This window comes from Gobio gobio (assembly GCF_949357685.1).
Source record: "Gobio gobio genome assembly, chromosome: 5".
Classification (NCBI taxonomy): domain Eukaryota; kingdom Metazoa; phylum Chordata; class Actinopteri; order Cypriniformes; family Gobionidae; genus Gobio; species Gobio gobio.
Genome location: NC_137101.1, coordinates 24622724 through 24643683, shown reverse-complemented (window position 1 = coordinate 24643683; position 20960 = coordinate 24622724). Strand labels below are relative to the sequence as shown.

General features: G+C 37.7%; 1 protein-coding gene across 30 annotated transcripts in view; it reads left to right on the top strand.

Moving 5' to 3' along the window:
- celf2 (cugbp, Elav-like family member 2) overlaps positions 1-20960 on the top strand; it is a 164684-nt gene that overhangs the window by 124531 nt on the left and 19193 nt on the right. For all 30 annotated transcript variants that reach the window (XM_079817619.1, XM_079817612.1, XM_079817611.1 and 27 more), the window contains 3 exons: positions 6919-6967; positions 9164-9298; positions 16878-16957. In XM_079817619.1, the coding sequence (XP_079673745.1) occupies positions 6919-6967; positions 9164-9298; positions 16878-16957 (264 nt within the window). The remainder of the gene's footprint in view (positions 1-6918; positions 6968-9163; positions 9299-16877; positions 16958-20960) is intronic.

Genomic DNA, 20960 nt, shown 5'->3' with positions numbered 1-20960 from the left:
GTTTTCTCAAAAATATTAAGCGGCACAACTGTTTTCAACATTGGTAATAATAAGAATTGTTTCTTGAGCAGCAAATTGTCATATTAGAATGATTTCTTAAGGCTCATGTGACATTGAAGACTGTTTTGCCAAAACAGGAATACATAACATTTTATAATATATTCTAATAGATAATTGTAATTGTATTAATATTTCACAATATTACTGTTTCGACTCTGATTTAATCAAATAAATGAGCAGGTGAGCAGATGATACTTTCTTTCAAAAACAAAAATCTTACCCACGGTTTCACAGACAAGGCTTAAGTCTAGTCCCAGACTAAAATGCATGTTTGAGCTGTTTTAACTGAAAGCATCTCTTAAAATATGTCAAAATATGTTTTGTCTCAAGATACACGCAAGTAATGTTTCTTTCTAAGGAACATTCATAAAAGCTACTTAAATGTCCTAATTGAACTAAGGCTAAATCCTGGCTTAATCTAATCCCTGTCTGTGAAACCAGTCCTTAATGACCCCAAACTATTGAACAGTAGAGTATTTTATATAGGGATTCAGCGGTTTAAAATTCTGTTTGAGACTAATAAACCAATTGTGTTGGCAGATATTAAAATTCTACAAAAAAATGAAAAAAATTCAAAGTGAATTTAGGCATCACAACATAATAACATGCAGAAAAACAATATATCCCAGAAAGTCATTGTGAAATTTAGGAAACATTTTAACAATTAAATATTTGTAATTTTTAAAGATAAACTGTACACGTAAAGGGTTAGTTCACCCAAAAATGAAAATTCTGTCATTAATTACTTACCCTCATGTCGTTCGACACCCGTAAGACCTCCGTTCATCTTCAGAACACAAATGAAGATATTTTAGCTGAAATCTGATGGCTCTGAAAGGCCTCCATTGGCACAATGGCACGGTTCACTCTCAAGACCCTTAAAGGGTACTAAAGACGTTGTTACAAAGTCCATCTCACTACAGTGCTTCTACAATAACTTTATGGAGTGACGAGAATAGTTTTTGTGCGCAAAAAAACCCTAAATAACGACTTATATAGTGATGACGATTTCAAAACACGGCATCATGAAGCTTCGAAGCGTTATGAATCAGTGAGTTGAATCATGATTCGGATCGCGTGTCAAACTGCTGAAATTTGGCGATCCAAACTGCTGAATCGACTCACTGATTCAAAACGCCTCGAAGCTTCATGATGCCGTGTTTTGAAATCGTCATCACTATATAAGTCGTTATTTAGGGTTTTTTTGTGCACAAAAACTATTCTCGTCACTCCATAAAGTTATTTTAGAACCACTGTAGTGAGATGGACTTTGTAACAACGTCTTTAGTACCTTTTAAGGGTCTTGAGAGTGAACCGTGCCATTGTGCCAATGGAGGCCTTTCAGAGCCATCGAATTTCAACTAAAATATCTTAATTTGTGTTCTGAAGATGAACGGAGGTCTTACGGGTGTCTAACGACATGAGGGGAAGTAATTAATGACAGAATTTTCATTTTTGGGTGAACTAACCCTTTAAGCATTAGATGACGAAAAAGATAATGCATGCCGGCGATATATATCCAACATCAGCTGATAACCCCTTGGCCAGTAACAGATGCAGTACAGTACAATTTGTTATTGTGCTTACCGTGTGTGTGTGTATTTGTGTGTATGCATAAATCAGTATCAAAGGTTGCTGTCATCTGTAATAAAATGAAATGCAAGGTTGCCCATACAGTCAAAACAAGATCTATTTGATAAAAATATAATAGTGTTGTTCTAAAACTGACAGATGAACTGTATTCTTGTTTTAGTGTCTGTGCTTACTCTCATTGTTGTCTTATTATCTTTTTGTTTAGTTAGACATGTTGTTTTTCTTATTCTGAACTCTTTAGCCCACGGCAGACCTAGAGATGTCACATAAGATTATCATATCAATTGCTGCCATAATCAGACCGTCTATGAACGGCGTGTATGTGAAGGCTAATGTAGGACATGTCTGTTAAAGTGTCCTCCAGCTGTGAACGAATTCATCTCCCTCTCTCTCTCCCATTATGTGATTGTACATTAATTCAGTTCAATGAAGACTGCTTACACACTACAAGATCAGTTTAGTGTTGGCAATATGCTTGTTGTGAAGTTTTTGGTCAGTAGACATTTGTTTACAGTAATTACAGTGGCATATGAACAGGCTCACATGGAATCTGTAGACTTTAAACTTATTTTGATGGAAAAATTGCAGACATCTGCTAAATGGATTTAAAAATGTTTGTTGAGGCAAACATACTTAATAAATAAGTCGAGTATTTGTTGAATTTGATCCATGACAGGCATTCCAGTTCTTTAGAAATGTACAAAGTTCTGTTACAGCTCATTTAAAAAATGTTTATTTGTAAAATGTAATAAAAAAAAAACATAGCAATTAAAAATTGTACACAAAATAACTAGACATTTATTTTACTTCCAAAATAGACATAAATGTAGTGTCTCTGCACAACATTTTATGTCTATTTTGGTGGTTAAATAAAGGAAATTAAATCCATCCATCCACTCCTCATTCCATCCATCCATCCATCCATCCATCCATCCACCCCTCATTCAATCTATTCATCAATTTATGTCTCCATATGTCTCCTTATGTCTCTTTATATCTCTTTATATCTCATTATATCTCCTTATATCTCTTTATATCTCCTTATTGCTCTATTTGATTGATTTGATTAAAACATTTCCACCCGTGAGTGTATGTCAGTAGGTTATCTGTTTATAACTTTCACAGATGTTATCAATTACACCATCTGAATTGGTTTCAAGAAGGTCTCGTCTGGTTGAGATTTTTTAGCGTGTGTGTGTATGCGTGCTTCATTAAAGGTAGTTGCAATCTTTTTATGTTTGGTTTTTTATTTTTAATTAAACCATTCACTGCTAGTGTTTATGCTGCTGTGTGTATGTATGTGTGTGTGTGTGTGTGTGTGTGTGTGTGTGTGTGTGTGTGTGTGTGTGTGTGTGTGTGTGTGTGTGTGTGTGTGTGTGTGTGTGTGTGTGTGTGTGTGTGTGTGTGTGTGTTCAGGAGAGTGTGACAGCTTATAAATTCCCCACTGTGTGCCCATCTGTCTGACTCTTGTGATCTTTCACCCAAACACACCGTGTGTCATCAAACCCCTGGACGCACACTCAACCATGGGGGGAAAAATGAGCCAAAACATTATGACTAGTCCATTATGTCCAGTCTCCGGTGAAGTGAATATCGTTGATCATCTCCTAACAAGGTCACATATTAATGTCTGGGTAGATTAGATGGTAAACAAACAACCAGTTCTCATAATGGTTGGATGCAGGAGAAATGGGCATGAGTAAAGATCTATGTGACTTTGACAAGGGCCAAATTGTTATAGTCAGGCGACTGGGTCAGAGTATCCATGAAACGGCGAGGCTTGTGGGTTGCTGTCGCAGTGGTGAGAATTTACCAGGCTTTCCCGTCTGGTCCGACCCAAAAGAAGGTCTACTATGGCGCAAGTCACACAACATTTTATTGATGGTTATGGGAGGAATGTGTCACAACACACAGTGCATCGCACTCTGCTGCATATGGGGCTGTGTAGAGTGCCTTTGGAGCCAAAAGATTACAGGGGTGTCCACCATCAAAAGCGCCTACAATGGGCACGCGAGTGTCTGAACTGGACCTTGGAGCAGTGGAAGAAAGCCGCCTGGTCCGATGAGTCCTGTTTTCTTTTACATCACGTGGATGGCCGTGTGCGTGTGCGCCGTTTACCTGGGGAAGTGATGGCATCAGGATGCACTTTGGGTCGATGACAAGCCGATGTAGGGACTGTGATGCTCTGCTGGGAAACCCTGGGTCTTGCCATTCATGTGGATGTAGACATGACCAGGTACATGACAACGGTGTCCCCTGGTGGAAGTGACCTCTTTCAGCAGGATAATGCACCCTGCCACACTAAACACATTGTTCAGGAATAGTTTGAGAAACATGATGAAGAGTTGAAGGTGTTGCCCTGGCCTCCAAATTCCCCAGATCTCATGACAATTGATCCACGGCGGTTCCACCTCGCAACCTATAGTACGTAAAGGATCTGCTGCTAACAACTTGTGATACCACAGGACACCTTCAAAGGTCTTGTAGAGTCTATGCTTCGGCGAGACAGTGCTGTTTCGGCAGCACATGTAGGACCAACAGCGTATTAGGCAGGTGGTCTTAATGTTCTGGCTCATTAGTGTGTGTGTGTGTGTGTATATATATATATATGGAAGAAAGCCGCCTGGTCCGATGAGTCCCGTTTTCTTTTACATAACGTGGATGGCTGTGTGTGTGCGGCGTTTATATATTATGAAATTATTATTTTGTTAGCAACTGTGCAACTGTGTTTGGGGTCGATTGGTATTTGTGATAACACAATGAAACCAAATTGCATCAAATTGTACAGACATATTTTTGGCCAGGCTGTCATACAAAGAATTTATGAACATGCAAAAAAAAGAGAGAACCAACAAAATATGAATAACTGAATATGTTGTAGTCAATGTATTTTTCCTCTTTAAAATTTTGTTGTGCATAGTAAAATAACATATAACTTAGGCTGCGTGTCCACCAAAGCATTTTTTTTCACGCGGCTGGCTGGCATATTCAATTGTTTTCAATGGGAGTGCCGCGTTTTTAGAAACGCAGCGCTCATCACTGTCACTTTTCACCCAGCCGTCCAATCACAGTGGAGGAGGGGCGGGACAAATACAACACCGACCAACCACCACATTCTGCGTGTACAATGTCAACAGTATAATAACGGAGCAAAATAATTTAAAACAAGAGCCAGAGCAAATACTTTACATTGTATCGGCATTTTTATATAGAATCAATACAGAAACAAACTATCTGTGAAATGAGATGCTAGTAACACTTCCGCGGATATTCCGTATCATAACAAGCAAAGAGTCTCAACTGAGAAAAAAACGCTGCGCTGCCAAAACGCTCTCAAACGCTAGCGTTTTCAGCTGGCTAAAAAAACGTTTTGGTGGACATGCGGCCTATAAGTGTAGGGTTTTGATATATAATACAATATATATAATATATATCATTAAAACAAATATCCCCAATGGACAATTTATTAATGAATCAATTAATAATTTTTTTCTAGGGTTAGTCTGTGTCTAAAGTGAAACAAACATCAAACAACAAACCTGGGTCTTTTAAAACCTTTAAGTATTCTAGCCACGGTCAGAAAGAGCGTGTGTGTCCTACAGGATCAGATGCCTGTAGAGGATGCCTGCAGCATGGCAAAGCATCAAAGACTGTGGACGTGTGTGTGTGTGTGTGTGGTGAAGGTCAAAGGTTAGAGTTGAAATGAAGTAAACGGATATCTTCAGTTATTTCTGACTGCTTTTATAATTCGATCCAAGCCAAGAGTTATGGAGCTGTCATTCTGTCTTCAGCTGCAGATGTTGAGCACTGTCAGGTGTTTGTATGTGTGTGTGTGTGTGTGTGTGTGTGTTGTGAGAGCCAACATGTATATTTCATGAGAAATGGGTACCAGAGCACGATCTCTGTAATTAGTGTCATGGCCTTTAATGGGAGAGGATGACTACACACATCCACACGCTCTGAGAAGGCTGCATGTGAACACACACACCTTACAGAGAAGACATGAATATAGGGGGACAGATGCCGTACACACAAAGCCGTGTGTGTGTGTGTGTGTGTGTGTGTGTTGGACAGATCTGGACTCTGGCAGTTTATCAAAACTGCTCGACTCAAACTTGTGGTTTTGATCCACAAAGCTGAAGGTGTAACAAGAGGAGGAGAGACTTTGAGAAATAGAAAGAGATAATAGATGAACAACCAAAAGCAGAAGTGTAGTTGTTGCGGCATTCAAAAAACAGTTCAAGCACAACAGAATCCTACAGAACGAAGCTTTTAATGCGAATTTCACAATGGTTTTAATGTGCGTTTAATTTGACTAATAAAGGGATAGTTCACCCGAGATGTTTTATGTTGTAATTACTTACCCTCAATTTGTTCCAAATCTTTATGAATTTCTTTCATCTGTTGAACACAAACAAAGATATTTTGAAGAATGTTGATAACTATAGTTGACGCCACCCATTGACTTCCATAGTAGGAAAAAAATACTATTGAAGTCAATGGGTCAACTTTCTGGTTACCAAAATTATTCAAATTATCTTTGTTTGTGTTCAGCAGCTCATACAACATGAAGGTGAGTAAATGAGAGAGAGAGAGAGAGAGAGAGAGAGAGAGAGAGAGAGAGAGAGAGAGAGATTTGATAATATATATATATATATATATATATATATATAAAACGAAATATCGTTAATAAGGTCAGGATGGTTTTTCTCTGATTGGAGAAAAAAATCATCCTGTAGTAAGACATTTTAGAACACGTTCGCAAATATAGTTATAGATTTTGAATATTGTCAAAAGGTTGGAAAAATGTTGTCAAGAGTCCTACATGACACAGCACCTTAAAAACAAAAGGCTGAAGAGACAGCGTGACACAATGAAACCTCCATCTATCTTGACACTTATCTACATAGACTGACAATTAAAAAATAGAGCAGACAAAAAATCGTTGGATGGAGATTAAGAGAACAAGAACAAGTGCGCGAGAGAAAGATGGAATGCAATAAACATTTCATCGGCAAAGTGCTGACAAATCACCTTCACCAAACCCCCGACACGCGTACGTCTTCATTCCGCTAGCATCTACCGAGATGAAGAATAGAGTCAGCGGAAAAAATGACGACACATTAACAAGATTACAGCGATAATGTAGAACATCAGTGTGGCTGTGAGACGAGGTTGATTATGTGCTGGCGTGAGCATTAATGAGTGTGTTGTAGTAAATGTGCTGTTTGTGTTAATGTAACCCGTGTGTGTCCTGTGTTTCAGATGCACCATCCCATACAGATGAAGCCCGCAGACAGTGAGAAATCAAATGGTGAGTGTCTGTACGCGTCTTCTCTTATTTTTCTCAAGTCGTCCGACTGTACGTTTGTTCTGGGGGTTTGTCTCTGTGGTTGCGTCTGTGTGTGTGTGTGTGTGTGTGAGTGACTGGGAGATGGCTGAATTATTGAAACCCAGGAGGGCCGCGGGTCAAGAATAGTTTAAGTGTTTGCCCTGGCAGTGACCCACACACGTATACACACACTCAAATAAACCATATCACTCACAAAAAGATTTTTTAGATGCGGTTAGGAAGTCCACCGAAAGGGAGCTGGTGCTTGGCAAGGGGATTTGCAAAAGCTCTTTCAGACTTGGACTTGACAGCCGAATGATGACGTAATTATGATGACTATGTTACTACATAACCTGCTCACAGGCAAACATGCTGTGACATGGTTTTACTGTAGTTTACTGGTTTTGCTTTATATATAGCGCCATTTAAATTGTTGGGGTCAGTACGATTTTTTTTTCTCTTATGCTCACAGCAATATTGTGAAATAATATTACAGTTTTAAAATGTAATTGTATTCCTGCAATGGCAAAGCAATCCTTACTGCAGTCTTAAGTGCCACATGATCCTTCAGAAATCATTCTAATATGCTGATTTAGTGAAACATTTCTTATTAACAAATATTACCAATATTGAAAACAGTTGTGCTGCTTAATTTTTTTAATTTTTTTTGGAAACTGGTAACTTTTTTTCCCAGTTGAATAGAAAGTATCAAATTTAAAATAATTCGCCACTTTTGATCAATTTAATGCATCCTTGCTGAATAAAAGCTTTTTTTTTCTTTTCAACAATTTATACTGACCCCATATTTTTTGTAGGTTATATATTTAAATGCATTATAAATTAATAATTTGATTCAAAATTATTTCTGGATGATTCACTACCGAATTAGTCTGCACAAATTCATATCAATTGATTCAAATGATTTTATTATAATAGATAATAAAATGTAGTTGTTGTGGTGCACGATTCGCTGCATGTTATTCCAAATAACAAATAGATGTTGTAGTATTTCTTCAAAATGTAATAACTTGTTCTGCCTCTGAAATGACTTTTTATGGAAATAAAATGGTTTGCAAATAGCATTTCATGTATTTTCTTCGGAGTCAGATTGGTGGAAAAGGATCCGTGTCTCTCTTGAGTGGCAGTGGTGTTATATATGTGACCCTCCATAAGGCGTTTCACATAGATGATGTCATATCAAATGTTCACTGTAAACACAGCTGTAATGCATTTATTCTGCTTATTAGTGAACACTGTAGCCCATCAAACTGGGAACCCTGCTCCTGTGTGTGTGTGTGTGCGCGCGGTTAATCTTCTGATATGACACTGTGTGTGCGTAAAGGCGAAGCCTCTGAACAGCACTTATCGCTGGCTCATCCTGTCACTGTTAAATGCACAAACAATTCAAACAGCAAAATAAACAAGTGAGCTATCGATTTCCCAGAGTGCAGCGGCTTGCTTATCGGCCGCCCAGCGGTAAGAGCTGACACATTCTTCATTAAAAAAAAAAATTGGATTACAGTTGCTTCTCTCTTGCTCTCTCTCTCTCTCTCTCTTTCTCACTCACTGAAGCATACACAACTGAAAACCGTCACCAAATATACCATTTCATTGTTTTATTTGTCTCTTTTTTAACTATTTTCTTCTTGTTCAGTCTTTCTCCCATTATGCCGATCATTTCAGATTAGAAATATCCAAAGGTTCGCATTTTCTCTCACTGCCTTTTTCAGAGTGATATTTATTGCATGGAAGCCCACAAGAATGATAAAATACATAAATAAAGCATCGATTACACATCCTAATGCACAATTTCCTCTTCATTTTGGTGAATTAGTGCTAAAGAGCTTTCTGTCTTTGTGGTGAACTGTAAAAGAGAGAAATAATAATGAAATCGCTCAACACATCCATTTTATTTCGACCAAAAATACACATCATAATTACGGCCTCCGAGCTCGTAAATAGGAACATGCCAGGAGGACTTGAAGGCAGCACACACAGATTACAGGCAAAAGAGAGCGCCTGGGTCATTGAAAGAAAAGATCAAAGAGAACCAAACAAAAATGTGCTGTTGTGTGTGTCTAGGCTTGATGTGCTAATGAGATGTTGATCACGTGATCACACCTTGTTTTTGCCCACACGTTGGTCTCATTTGTTTTCTCCACCCTTCCTATCGCTCAGCGGTGGAGGACAGAAAGCTGTTCATCGGCATGGTGTCGAAGAAATGCAATGAGAACGACATCCGGGTCATGTTCTCTCCCTTCGGACAGATCGAGGAGTGCCGCATCTTGAGGGGACCAGACGGACTCAGCCGAGGTGAGACACATGCACATACGATATCAGGGTTTCGACATTTGTTTCTACATTTTTAAAGGAAGCACATGATGGGAAATCATTTGACGTGTGCTCTAACAATCTCAACGCAAATGTGAAACTAACACTATGAGCTAACCAGGTGCGAATCATCACACTGGGTAGCCACGCCCACAGTGAATCCTCATTGGTCAAATAAAGCATTCCATTTATATGTTAAATGACAAATATGTTCTGATTGGCTGTGATTGTTTTGCGGAATTTCACTTTCTATGGCGACACACTGGATTAGACACTGTAAGCGGCAAAAGCGTAATGGTTATGACATCACAACTCATTAACATATGACCGCCCACATTTATACATCAACATCTATACAGTATTCAGCCGCTTGTGCCGCCCTGACGAACAACAGTGTGAACTACCAACACAATCTCATGGCAGTTTGTAGCTATTTTACGTTTTGCCGAATTGGTGGGTAATCATAGTCATTTATACAATCTCATTCATACGTTTTCATACAATCTGTGATGTTAGGCTTACGTTTTCGATAAAAAAACGTACATTTTTGTATGATTCACATTGTAGAAATACATACAAAATCGTCACCTCGAGATCTAGTTGGGACTACAACAGACATATAACCAATCAAAACAGGGCTCATATACATATGGAAGTCTTCAAGGTACAGTAGAAAAATCAGCCCATTTGGATATACAAGTCACAGTAGGGTGTTAAATACTCATAAAAACTATTTTGGTTCAAGAAACTTTAATAATTAGGGCTGTCAAGTGATTACAATTTTAAATCGAATTAATTAACCACACATCAAATGTGGTTGAGAAATTCCCCCTAAAATATTGTGTTAAATGAGAAAAGCATAAAATAGACATTACAAAAAGTAGCTTTAGAAATAAATATTTTCTTTAATTCAACGTTTAGGCTACAACGGCCATTATTGTTTTGAAAAGCGACATCTGAATTGGTATTCGGATTATATTCTAAAAAAGAAGCTAAAACTGCCAGTTTGTGGCGGTAAATGTCTAAACAAGTAAGGCATTAATTCATTCGATTAATTTAAACTTGATTCATTCAGGAATGAAGTAAATGGCTCTCTTTATGAATGGGCCATTGAATCGTTGGTTGAACCTTATTGATTCCCTCAAAACACGGATTCATTCAGAAACAGAACACTGCTGTGTGTTGCTCGGTTCTGCTCTGGCTTTATAGGTACATTTTCTGGAAAAGATTTGATCAAAAACAGACAATATTGTGTCTAAAATATAACAATATACAAATGTTGTATAAAATCAATATCACATTTGGACTTGTGGGGGAAAAATCTTGATTTTTTTTTTATTTTCGCAATATCTTGAATTGTAGGGGCAGTGAGCTGTTGCCCTGCATCATGTTTTTCACCAATCAACTGAAATCCTACATATGTCTCGGGGAGGACAGGGAGGTTGCGTACAATTTTTTTAACACGTTATATTTTTCCATAATTAATTAAATCGACAGCACTACTAATAATATAAGCGGACTTTAGAGGGGAAAAAATGCAACAAAAGTGTAATATACAACCCTTTATACAGAGCACATATTGATATATTACTATGCGTTTATACTTCATTATCAGAATATTCAAGTTAAGCTCCATTTTTGATTACCGTTGATTGTATATTTTACTTATCGTAAAAAAAGCTTTTGAAATGCACTTATACTGTAAGTCTAAGGGGCAACTGGTGTAGGCTACACTTGGCCAATTGACCTCCATTGTAAGTGCAAACCTTTTTAAGCCACTTAGCCTTCAAAAACATCTAAATGTTCAAGCTGAGCTTTAAGAATTAGACAATTGTGCACATTTTGAACAAATGTGGCATTTAGAGATACTGGTTAGTGGTTTTTTTTTTCAAGTTCGAAGGTCTGCTACTCAGCAAAGTCAGTCTCTTGCTGTGTGTGTGTGTGTGTGTGTGAGGCTATTCGATTTCCTCAAGAATCGCGGGAATATGTGTGGTACATGATAGCGTTGAAGAATTTCCAGCTTGATGTAACCTGTTGGGAATTAGACCATACCTCCAACTTCCCAGAATGCTCTGCTTTCGCATACAGCCCTCTTAAATCACTCGTTTATCTTCCTCATCCACTCCTCTTGTCGTCCCTCCATCCTCCGCTCATTCGCGTTACTCCTCCACAGTCCTTATTTTCCATCTTTTCCTCCTGTCCTCATGAATATTTTAATTCCACAGGAGATTAACTTTATTCCCTGAGCTAGTGGTTGGAGATATATTTGAAATGCTTCTATGAGAGGAACTACCACCCCCCTCCCATAAAAAAGGATTGGATGAATAAATAGATGAGTAAATGTGTGTGTAAAGGAGGTGTACGGTAAATCCCATGGACTAGGATGACTTTACCAGCACTCTCACTTCGCTATTAAAGCGGTCTATCAATCATCATTGAACTTCACTATTAATAAAATATAGATCAGGCCACATGTGAGCGCAGTGCCCTGGGAGCTACCCCACTTTCTTCCAAAAAACTCATCTCTCACTCTCTCTATCCCTCCGTATTGCAACGTCTCCCTCGTTTATGCCTCGTTTATTATTTGTTTGCATTGTTTTCACATGGATATGAAATAGTGGTTTGAGTTAAAATTATTTGAATATGTAAAAATAAAAACATGGCACAGAAAATCAGTTGCTTGGGACAATTATGGCAATTAGCGCTCATTATGCGCAAATAATTTGACCCCGGAATGCTGCGATTGACCAATCGCCATCAAGTATTCTAGAGGGCTGCGGAATAAGAATAATTAATCGCTTTCCTTGAAAACTCTTTAATTCTGTCTCCTCGTTAACGACTTGTCATCTCAACAGATCATAGTTCGTTCGAACCGTGAACGAACTCTGCAGTCGCAGGTCAGCAAAAACGAGGACTTTGAGAGTTGAAAGAAAGTTTTTTTCCCCCAAGAGATGGTTTCTCTAGAGTTTCGCACCATGCCAGTGCCCACAAATATCACCCTTAGAGTGTCCAAAACTGCTTTAATGATGAGGCTAATTAAACAACTCTAAAAATAAACAGCCTTTCATTCCGCTTTCACTTGTGGCGGTGCTCCGGTTCGCCGGGGCCAGATTCACCCGCTCTGAAGACAGAAAGGAGGTTGTATTGGAGTCAAGGCGAGAGATGCTAATGAGAAGAGAGAAGAAAAGAAGGTCTGCTAGAGCAGGTAGCTGGTGCCAGCAGATATATAGCCCAACCGTGTGGTTGTAACACTGTATTGCAGGGCAGAATTATTGCTGATGCTATATTTCCCCCCTTTCATTTAATTTAGTCAAAGATGCATGTAAATGTGATTTATGCATACAATGAATACACTTCTTCAATGAAGAGCATCTTTTATTTTATTTTTGGGTGGTAAGAGATGCTGCTTAATGTTTTATTTATTTATTTATTTATTTATTTATTTATTTATTTATTTATTTATATAAATATTTATTTATTTATGCATTTATTCTGTCAAATCAAAGTTTGATTCAAATCATATGGTGCAACCAACATCTTGCAGACCCCCATGACTGTGTGTCTAGGTTTATAAGTTTCCTAAAATATTAAACATTTCAACTTTATTACAAGGCGAGCTTAGTTCAGGTTGTAAAATGTCATGTGGTGCAACTCCCCGAAAACAAAATTATATTTATAAATTAATAATCAATGATATTTGTGGAAATAAAATACTGTTTACCTTGAAATAAACTACCCTTATTATTTTTAATATGTACAGTATTGAAGGTATAATAAAAATATGATTATTTTTACTTGGTTACACCACTTTACACCACCATGTGACAGCATTTAAAATGTCATTTTTGCTTAAAAGGTAAAAAAAAACTATATATATATATAACCATATAAAGCCTAAAAACGTGGGCAACTGGATTAATTCATAAATAAATGTTTAGTTAGTTAGTCTGTCAAATCAAAGTGTGATTCATATCATATGGTGCAACCAACATCTTGCAGACCCCCATGACTGTGTGTCTAGGTTTATAAGTTTCCTAAAATATTAAACATTTCAACTTTATTACAAGGCGAGCTTAGTTCAGGTTGTAAAATGTCATGTGGTGCAACTCCCCGAAAACAAAATTATATTTATAAATTAATAATCAATGATATTTGTGGAAATAAAATACTGTTTACCTTGAAATAAACTACCCTTATTATTTTTAATATGTACAGTATTGAAGGTATAATAAAAATATGATTATTTTTACTTGGTTACACCACTTTACACCACCATGTGACAGCATTTAAAATGTCATTTTTGCTTAAAAGGTAAAAAAAAACTATATATATATATAACCATATAAAGCCTAAAAACGTGGGCAACTGGATTAATTCATAAATAAATGTTTAGTTAGTTAGTCTGTCAAATCAAAGTGTGATTCATATCATATGGTGCAACCAACATCTTGCTGACCCCCATAACTGTGTGTCTAGGTTAATAAGTTTCTTAAAATATTAAATATTTCAGCTTTATTACAAGGCAAGCATATTGTAAAATGTCATGTGGTGCAACTCACCCAAAACAAAGTTATATTTATAAATTAATAATGAATGATATTTTTGGAAATAAAATGCTGTTTACCTTGAAATATACTAGTATTATTACGTTAATAAAAATTACGATTCACATGTACTCAAGGTGTAAGAAATTTTTATTATTTTTACTTGGTTACACCACGTTACACCACCATGTAACATAACATTTAAAATGAATTTTTTTTGCCTGAAATGTTTTTATTTTATTGGATTATTTATTTATTTGTTTGTTTGTTTATTTATTTATTTTATGTGAATACTCTTTAATATTATTGTCATTGACCATTTATGAGACAAGCGAGCAATCACTATGCCCTCCTTAACAGTGGGGAAGTCGAGATTTTCTTGAAGAATCATGGTAAAATCGTAGTGGTATTGCTCATATGTTGTAATTGTGAATGTTGATTGCACTGTATTTTGTATGAAAAGTATGCACTGTGGGTGAAGAATAACAAAAGCTTTCCAGAAAGTACTTCTTATTTAACCAGATTTAAAGCTGACAGGTTTGTGAGCGCCAAAACTGCAGACTTCCCATCAATCTCTATGGTAGCATGAGAATGTTTCTGTTGGGAAAGACAGAAAGTAATGTGAAATTGACCATCATGTCTATTATTCTGGCCAACAACACAGCGCATCGAAAATTCCAAACTTAAAAGAAAGCACTCGAAGGAAGCACTTTACGAAAAGTGTGAGAAGTAGTTAACCCATTAATTAGACTGTCCATGCATGCGAGCATGTGTGTGTCCTCAATATGTATAAATGTTCTGGACTGCACAGTAGAGTAGAGCTCTTCAAACAGGGCTGCGTTTTCCCCCAGCATGCCTCCATATGGCCTGTTCTTCTGGCTCCCGCTTGCACCGCTTCGGTTCCAAGACTCCTTGTCCCAGATGCCATTGCAAGCTCTCCCGAAACACACACTTCCCCACACTCTACAGGGATTGTTCGGCTTGATTACAGTTATTTAAAAAGGATTTTTGTTTCTTATATATAGATTTTTATGATTTTTTTTAATTTATTTTTTTATACATATTTACAACCCATTCTCACTCCCAAGGCGTCAAAATCTGAAGCATGGTCAAGTGCCTTTCGCGTCATAATGAAGACGCTAAAGGTGTCCCTAGACGTCACTATATCGACGCGCTGAGTACTCCATAGATTTCAGTTGTTTGCCCAATGCATCAGATCAAGATGCATTTAATTCTTTGCGTTTGTAACAGCAGACATTTTATGAATATTTATAGACTACTTTTATATATTGGAGCAACTAACCCAACTCCTACCCAAAACCTACCCACTTCTAAACAATATAAAACACGTAACAGGCAAACACAAGTACAATCACAGGTATTTATTGCAAAAACTGACCCAAACAGTATAAAAGTATTAACTCATGTTGCATTCCAAGTCTTCTGAAATCATACGATATCTTCATGTAAAGAACAGAGTTGATCTTAATGTTTTAATCGCTGCTGAAATGATGATCCGGCCGGCTTCGTGAACGCAACGCACTCATTCATTCATATCTCATTCAAAAGATACACATGACTCTTTAGCTTGATGCAATTGGTCACAAGACACACGAGAGCCAATGACATTTTACAATCAAAGCTGACGTAGTGACGCAATTTGTCACGAGACACACAAGAGCCAATACAATTTCACTTGACGTAACGTTTCTTCGGGCGGCAATTTTTTTAATTTTAATGTGTGCATGATCTTCGGAGGATGGAGACGCCAATCGCTTTTGGGCACACAAATCAATCGTTTGGCCTCGGAACACTTGGAATATTTGTACTTTTTGAATAAATTGTGCCTGCAGTTGTATCTGCCTGTTATATCCTGTGTTTTATATCATATAATGCACACATGGGTAGGTTTAGGGATGGGATGGGGTTGGGTTACATGTTCAAACGTGTCTAAATAGTGCAAATAAATGTAAATAAAATTAAGCTGGCTGATTAAATTGAGAATCACACTCCAACATGTCATAATGGCAAAATCATAACCCAATATATAATTTCATCACGACGATAACGTTCCCATGCCCAACGCGTCTGTTTATGACGCCAAAGGTTTCTCATTGAAATCAATGGAGCACCCTGCGCGTCGAAAAATTACGTCTAGGGGTACCTTTAGCATCTTCATTGTGAAAGGAGCTTGACCATGCTTCAGATTTTGACGCCTTGGGAGTGAGAACGGGTTGATATTTTTGAACAAATTATATATATAGATATAAAAACTGGGTTGTGGTTACTAAAATCATTCTGTGTGAAAATACTGTGCCTTTGGTTTTACGATTTAAATGCAACTCATGAGACATGCCACTATGTCGATAATATTGAGAAGAAAAAGAGAAAATCACTCACTTTCATGCATCTTTGAAACACAAATGAAATAATTGAAAGTCCATTCCACCAAAAACGTTCAAGCTTCAAAAAATTCACAAAGACAATCATAAAAGTAATCCAAACAATTGATGGAAAAAAGAACCCTTTAAAGTATTATTTTATATTCATATTTATATTTTTAAATAAAAGTATCATGTTTTTGTTGTGGTATTAAAATGAGTAACATTTCACTCGTTTTGGTTTTAAAAATATGGTATCGCAGTAAGCCTACAGGTAGACAAAGTACGTGTATGTGTGTGTGATGAAACTAGCCGCACACTCTAATCCCATAGTTTCCAGGCCATCACACCAAACTAAACTAAAGCACTGATTCCATTGCTGATAGTCATTTTGTTGAGTGTGTATTTTGAGATGTTGAATGTTGAATGTTTATCTGAAGCTGAATGTTGAATGTTGATTGTTCTATTCTAGCAACTGTATAGCACTGTTGTCTGCTGTGTTCTTTGTACGATCTTTGTTTTTTTGGCTTTATAACAACCTGTCCAACCCTTTTGTCTTGTTTTGTTTCTCTCTCGTCTCTCCTCCTTCCTCTCCTCTCCTCCCTCCCTCCCACGTCCCTCCCCTCCTTCCTGCAGGATGTGCGTTTGTCACGTTTTCTACCAGGGCTATGGCACAGAATGCAATCAAAGCCATGCATCAGTCTCAAACCATGGAGGTACTGTACCCTTGTCTTCTCTCTCTCTCTCTCTCTCTCTCTCTCTCTCTCTCTCTCTCTTCCTCTCTCTATCTCTACTCTGTTCCAAAACCTAGTGAGCTTTGTAGGCATAATTTTAATGGTGCGCTCCCCTCGCAAAGGTTGTTCCAACTTTATTTTGGACATCCTTCTAATGCATTAATGCGTTGTGCTGAGCTCAGTGAAAAAAAATTCCAAGATGGCGTACAATGCCGTTAGAGTCATTCATTCAGATCAACGCAGCATCAATAATGTCTAAATGTCACCAATTTTATTTGTGCTTACTTATTGTAGTGTCATTGTTAGCTTAGCAGCTTCCATCCAAAATGATGAACAATACCCATAATGTTGATACTAAAGTAATTCATTTCAGTACTGCAAAGTATGCAAAGAAACAGTTATAATTAATAAGAACAATTATACACAATTTTGTGTGACTTATATTTAGAGTGTTGTGTTGTTAGCTTAGCAACATGCTAATGACAACCTCCATTAAAGCCAGTGTTAAGTTGCATGAGTGAGGAAGGCTATTTGTATGACACACAAGTTGCTGTCTATTTAAAGAATTCCAAATACAAAAGTATTTTTGTTAGATTAGCAGAATGCTTATGGTACCATTGTACTATTTTTCTGGATGCTCTACTTGTTTTGTTTATTTGAATATTAGTGTTAGCTTAACAGCGTGCTAATCCTAAACTCTAAAGAACACGACGTATAGTTTGTGCAAGGAGTGCCATGTATATGACACACAAGTTGCTGCCTATATAGAGTGTTCCAGATAGGTCACTTTGCGGTACATTCACATTTGCATTTGTTAAAATGTAAACGCAAATTTATCTATAAAGCTGCTTAGTTTGCAAGTGAACTGAGTAATCACTACTCTATTGATAACGGACAATGGACCGTCTTTGCCTACAATATTTTTCCTAATGTGACCACTTCTTAAGAGATTATCATTGTTAGCTTAGCATAATGCTAATGTTGTACCATTTTCTTGGATTCTCTGCTTTGTTTTTGCTTACTAAAATATCGCCGTTAGCTTAACAGCACTTATCCCAAACTAGTACGTGAGTAAGTGTGTATGACGGCAGACGTCGCTGCCTACGTAATGCATTCCAAATCAGTCACTTACGAGGATTCATTTCACTTAGGATGCTGCCAAGGGAATTGGACTGCTCACTAGATTTTAGAACAGAGCCTCTCTTCCTATCCCTCTATCTTTTTCTCTCTCTTATTTCTATTTGAATTGGCGGCCAGAATCACTACCATGTACAGATTCTTATATTTTCCCTATGAAGTGCTAAGTTGCAAGATTAAACTTTTTCTTTTTTTTTTAAACTAATTTTTTTTCCTCAGTCACTTTTCTACAGAACTTTCAACACCACATTAAGTGCCTCTTCGCTCCCTGTTATTACTGTCAGGCATTGCCAAAACCACCCCTGGCCAAATGGGTCAAACTAAGAAGGACCCCCCCGGACCCACCCCCCGAACAGTCTGCCATTAGCAGACGGGTCTGGTGGTGACGATGTCACAGACGCTTTAATAACAGACCTCCGACGGGCCTTTACATTGTGATTGCCCTGTAGAATGCTGCCGTGCTGCTCTCAGAGTTTAGCAGTCCGTCTCAGTGCCTGTCAAAATGTCAAAGCTCTGACACACCAAATCAGAGGGTGCTGACAGCTGTCTAATACAAGGCCCTAACTATGCGACTGTGTGTGTGTGACTTTGGGTTTGCACACGCATGTCACCACTCTCCGCAAATTTCCCAACGCACATTAACCCTTGCAGACATGTTGTTTTTAACATTGACACCCAGAATTAAAGGCCACCTATTAACCAATCAGAAATCGGTGACACTAATGGATTTAAGCTGTTTTCTCGAGTCTCTGAAGGCCTGTAATTAACAATTCTTAGCTAAATTTACAAATATATTTCCTCCTGCCTGCTGGCTACATTTCTGCACAGTATGTGTCCTAAACGCCATCCCCCCCGTAAGCCACATCTTTTTCCCAAAGGGAAAGTAATTACCTGGTTTAGATGAGAGTGAGTAAATTGTGTCGGGTTGTTGTTTGTTTTCGGCCATCTCTTCGCCCTCCCCTCACACCGAGGAATTTGTGGCCTTTCTGAATGTCATGACTTAATGAAAACGGATATGACAGAGGGTGGTCATGCATGCGCCTGGGGACACGCTCACATCGCGATCGGCCTTGCTCCTTTAGTTTCATCTCAAAGGGTTCTTTTCAGTGCTGTGGTTCGCAATAGTCTCCCTGGACGTTCATCTCATTTGATATGTGTTTGTCTCTCTTTATCTCTGTGATTGCGTTGCTGTCTTTTTGTGTGTGTGTGTGTGTGTATGTCTCCACATATGCACGTTCGTTTGCTCCTGTATATTTCATGGGAGTGTGTGTGCGTGGCACCCTGTGTGTTTGGGTGAATTTTACCTAACCTTTCAACAACATATCTGGGCATGTTATGTGAGATTAACCTACAATTTTAACTTGCACACTTTAGCTTCTTCTTTCACATTAGTCGAAGGCTGTAGAGAGAGTGTATGTGCGTGTGTGTGTGTGTGTAGGAGAGAAAGACAGAGCGAGTGAGTAATGAGATTTTCTCGGTCTCTTGAGATGTTCGCTCGGAGATGGCACCACTCGATTGACAGCTTGAGTTAAATCTCATTTTTTTCCCCCCTTACAAGTTTTATTTTTACCTCCCCTCCATCTGAGAGCAGAAATAAGAAAATCAGCTCTCCGAATGGGAGGAACACTGTAGAACGCTCCGGGTGGATGTTAGGCACTCCACCTCCAAGGAAACTCAAATGTTCTCTCTCGCACACACACTCGTTCTAGAGGGTCTGTGATCTTTCATCTTTTTTTTGTCGGTCTGCGGTTTGCAGTTCAGAGAGAGCACAATAAAAGCGAGTGATTTATCAGAGTGAATCAGCACCTGTAAGGTAGAGACAAGAGACAGAGATGTAGAATAATTGCCTTGAAGCACTCGTCTCAATCTTTCGTCCTCTTGTGGCTCCATATGGCTGCCCTGTGTTAGCTGCGGTTGCCCGAGGAACAGCTTTGATATTAATACATGTAATGGTGTTTCTGAATGTTCTTACTGAGCACCATTTACAAAGTCTTACCTCTATAACATGTGCACTTATGGGCTTGCGTCAGAGAAAATTCTGTTACCATCTTCTCAACTTCATGATTTCAATTTTAGCCATGATCCTCACATGCTCCTCAAATGCCTCAAACTAAGAAGATCTTGAATATATTGAGTGTGGACTGCTATTATGGTACATCTTGGGTGAAGCTCATGCCCAGGTCATATTTTTTTCCCCCAAACTTGTTGAATTGTCAAAAAAGAAGCTTAACAAGCACATTTCCTTACCCCAATTCTTATTACCATAATGGCAAAAAAGATTTGCATTATTTTTCAAGCAGTATTTGTTCTTGTTCTTTCTTAAATTGATAGTATTTACATTACAAATTACACTAAATTATTGCATCATAGTAACTGGAATCTAATTATAATCACCATTGGGAATAAAATGTATATATTATTTACATTGTAAAATATCTGCCTTAACTATGCTGATTTAAATAAAAATAACACTGTATTATAATAAATTGTTGTATTATAGTAATTGAAATCTAATGAGAATAGTGGGAATTACAAAATAAAAGTAAATTTACATAAATAAAACATACAACATTATTGTAATGAGAATGCGGGGTAGAATGTGCTTAATTCTCATAAAACTAATGTCACAATGCCAAAAAAATGTCTTAATGACTTAATTGTCTTTATGCATAATACATTTGTTCTTTTGATTTGGGGGTAAAATGCAACCTGGACATGTTTTCATCAGATGAACCCTTTTGGACATTTTTATAACCTACGATTCACCTTTTGTGAACAAAAAAACCAATGATTTCGAAGAATATGAGGGTGAGTAGATCATGTGTAAATGACATTTTTCGGTTGAATA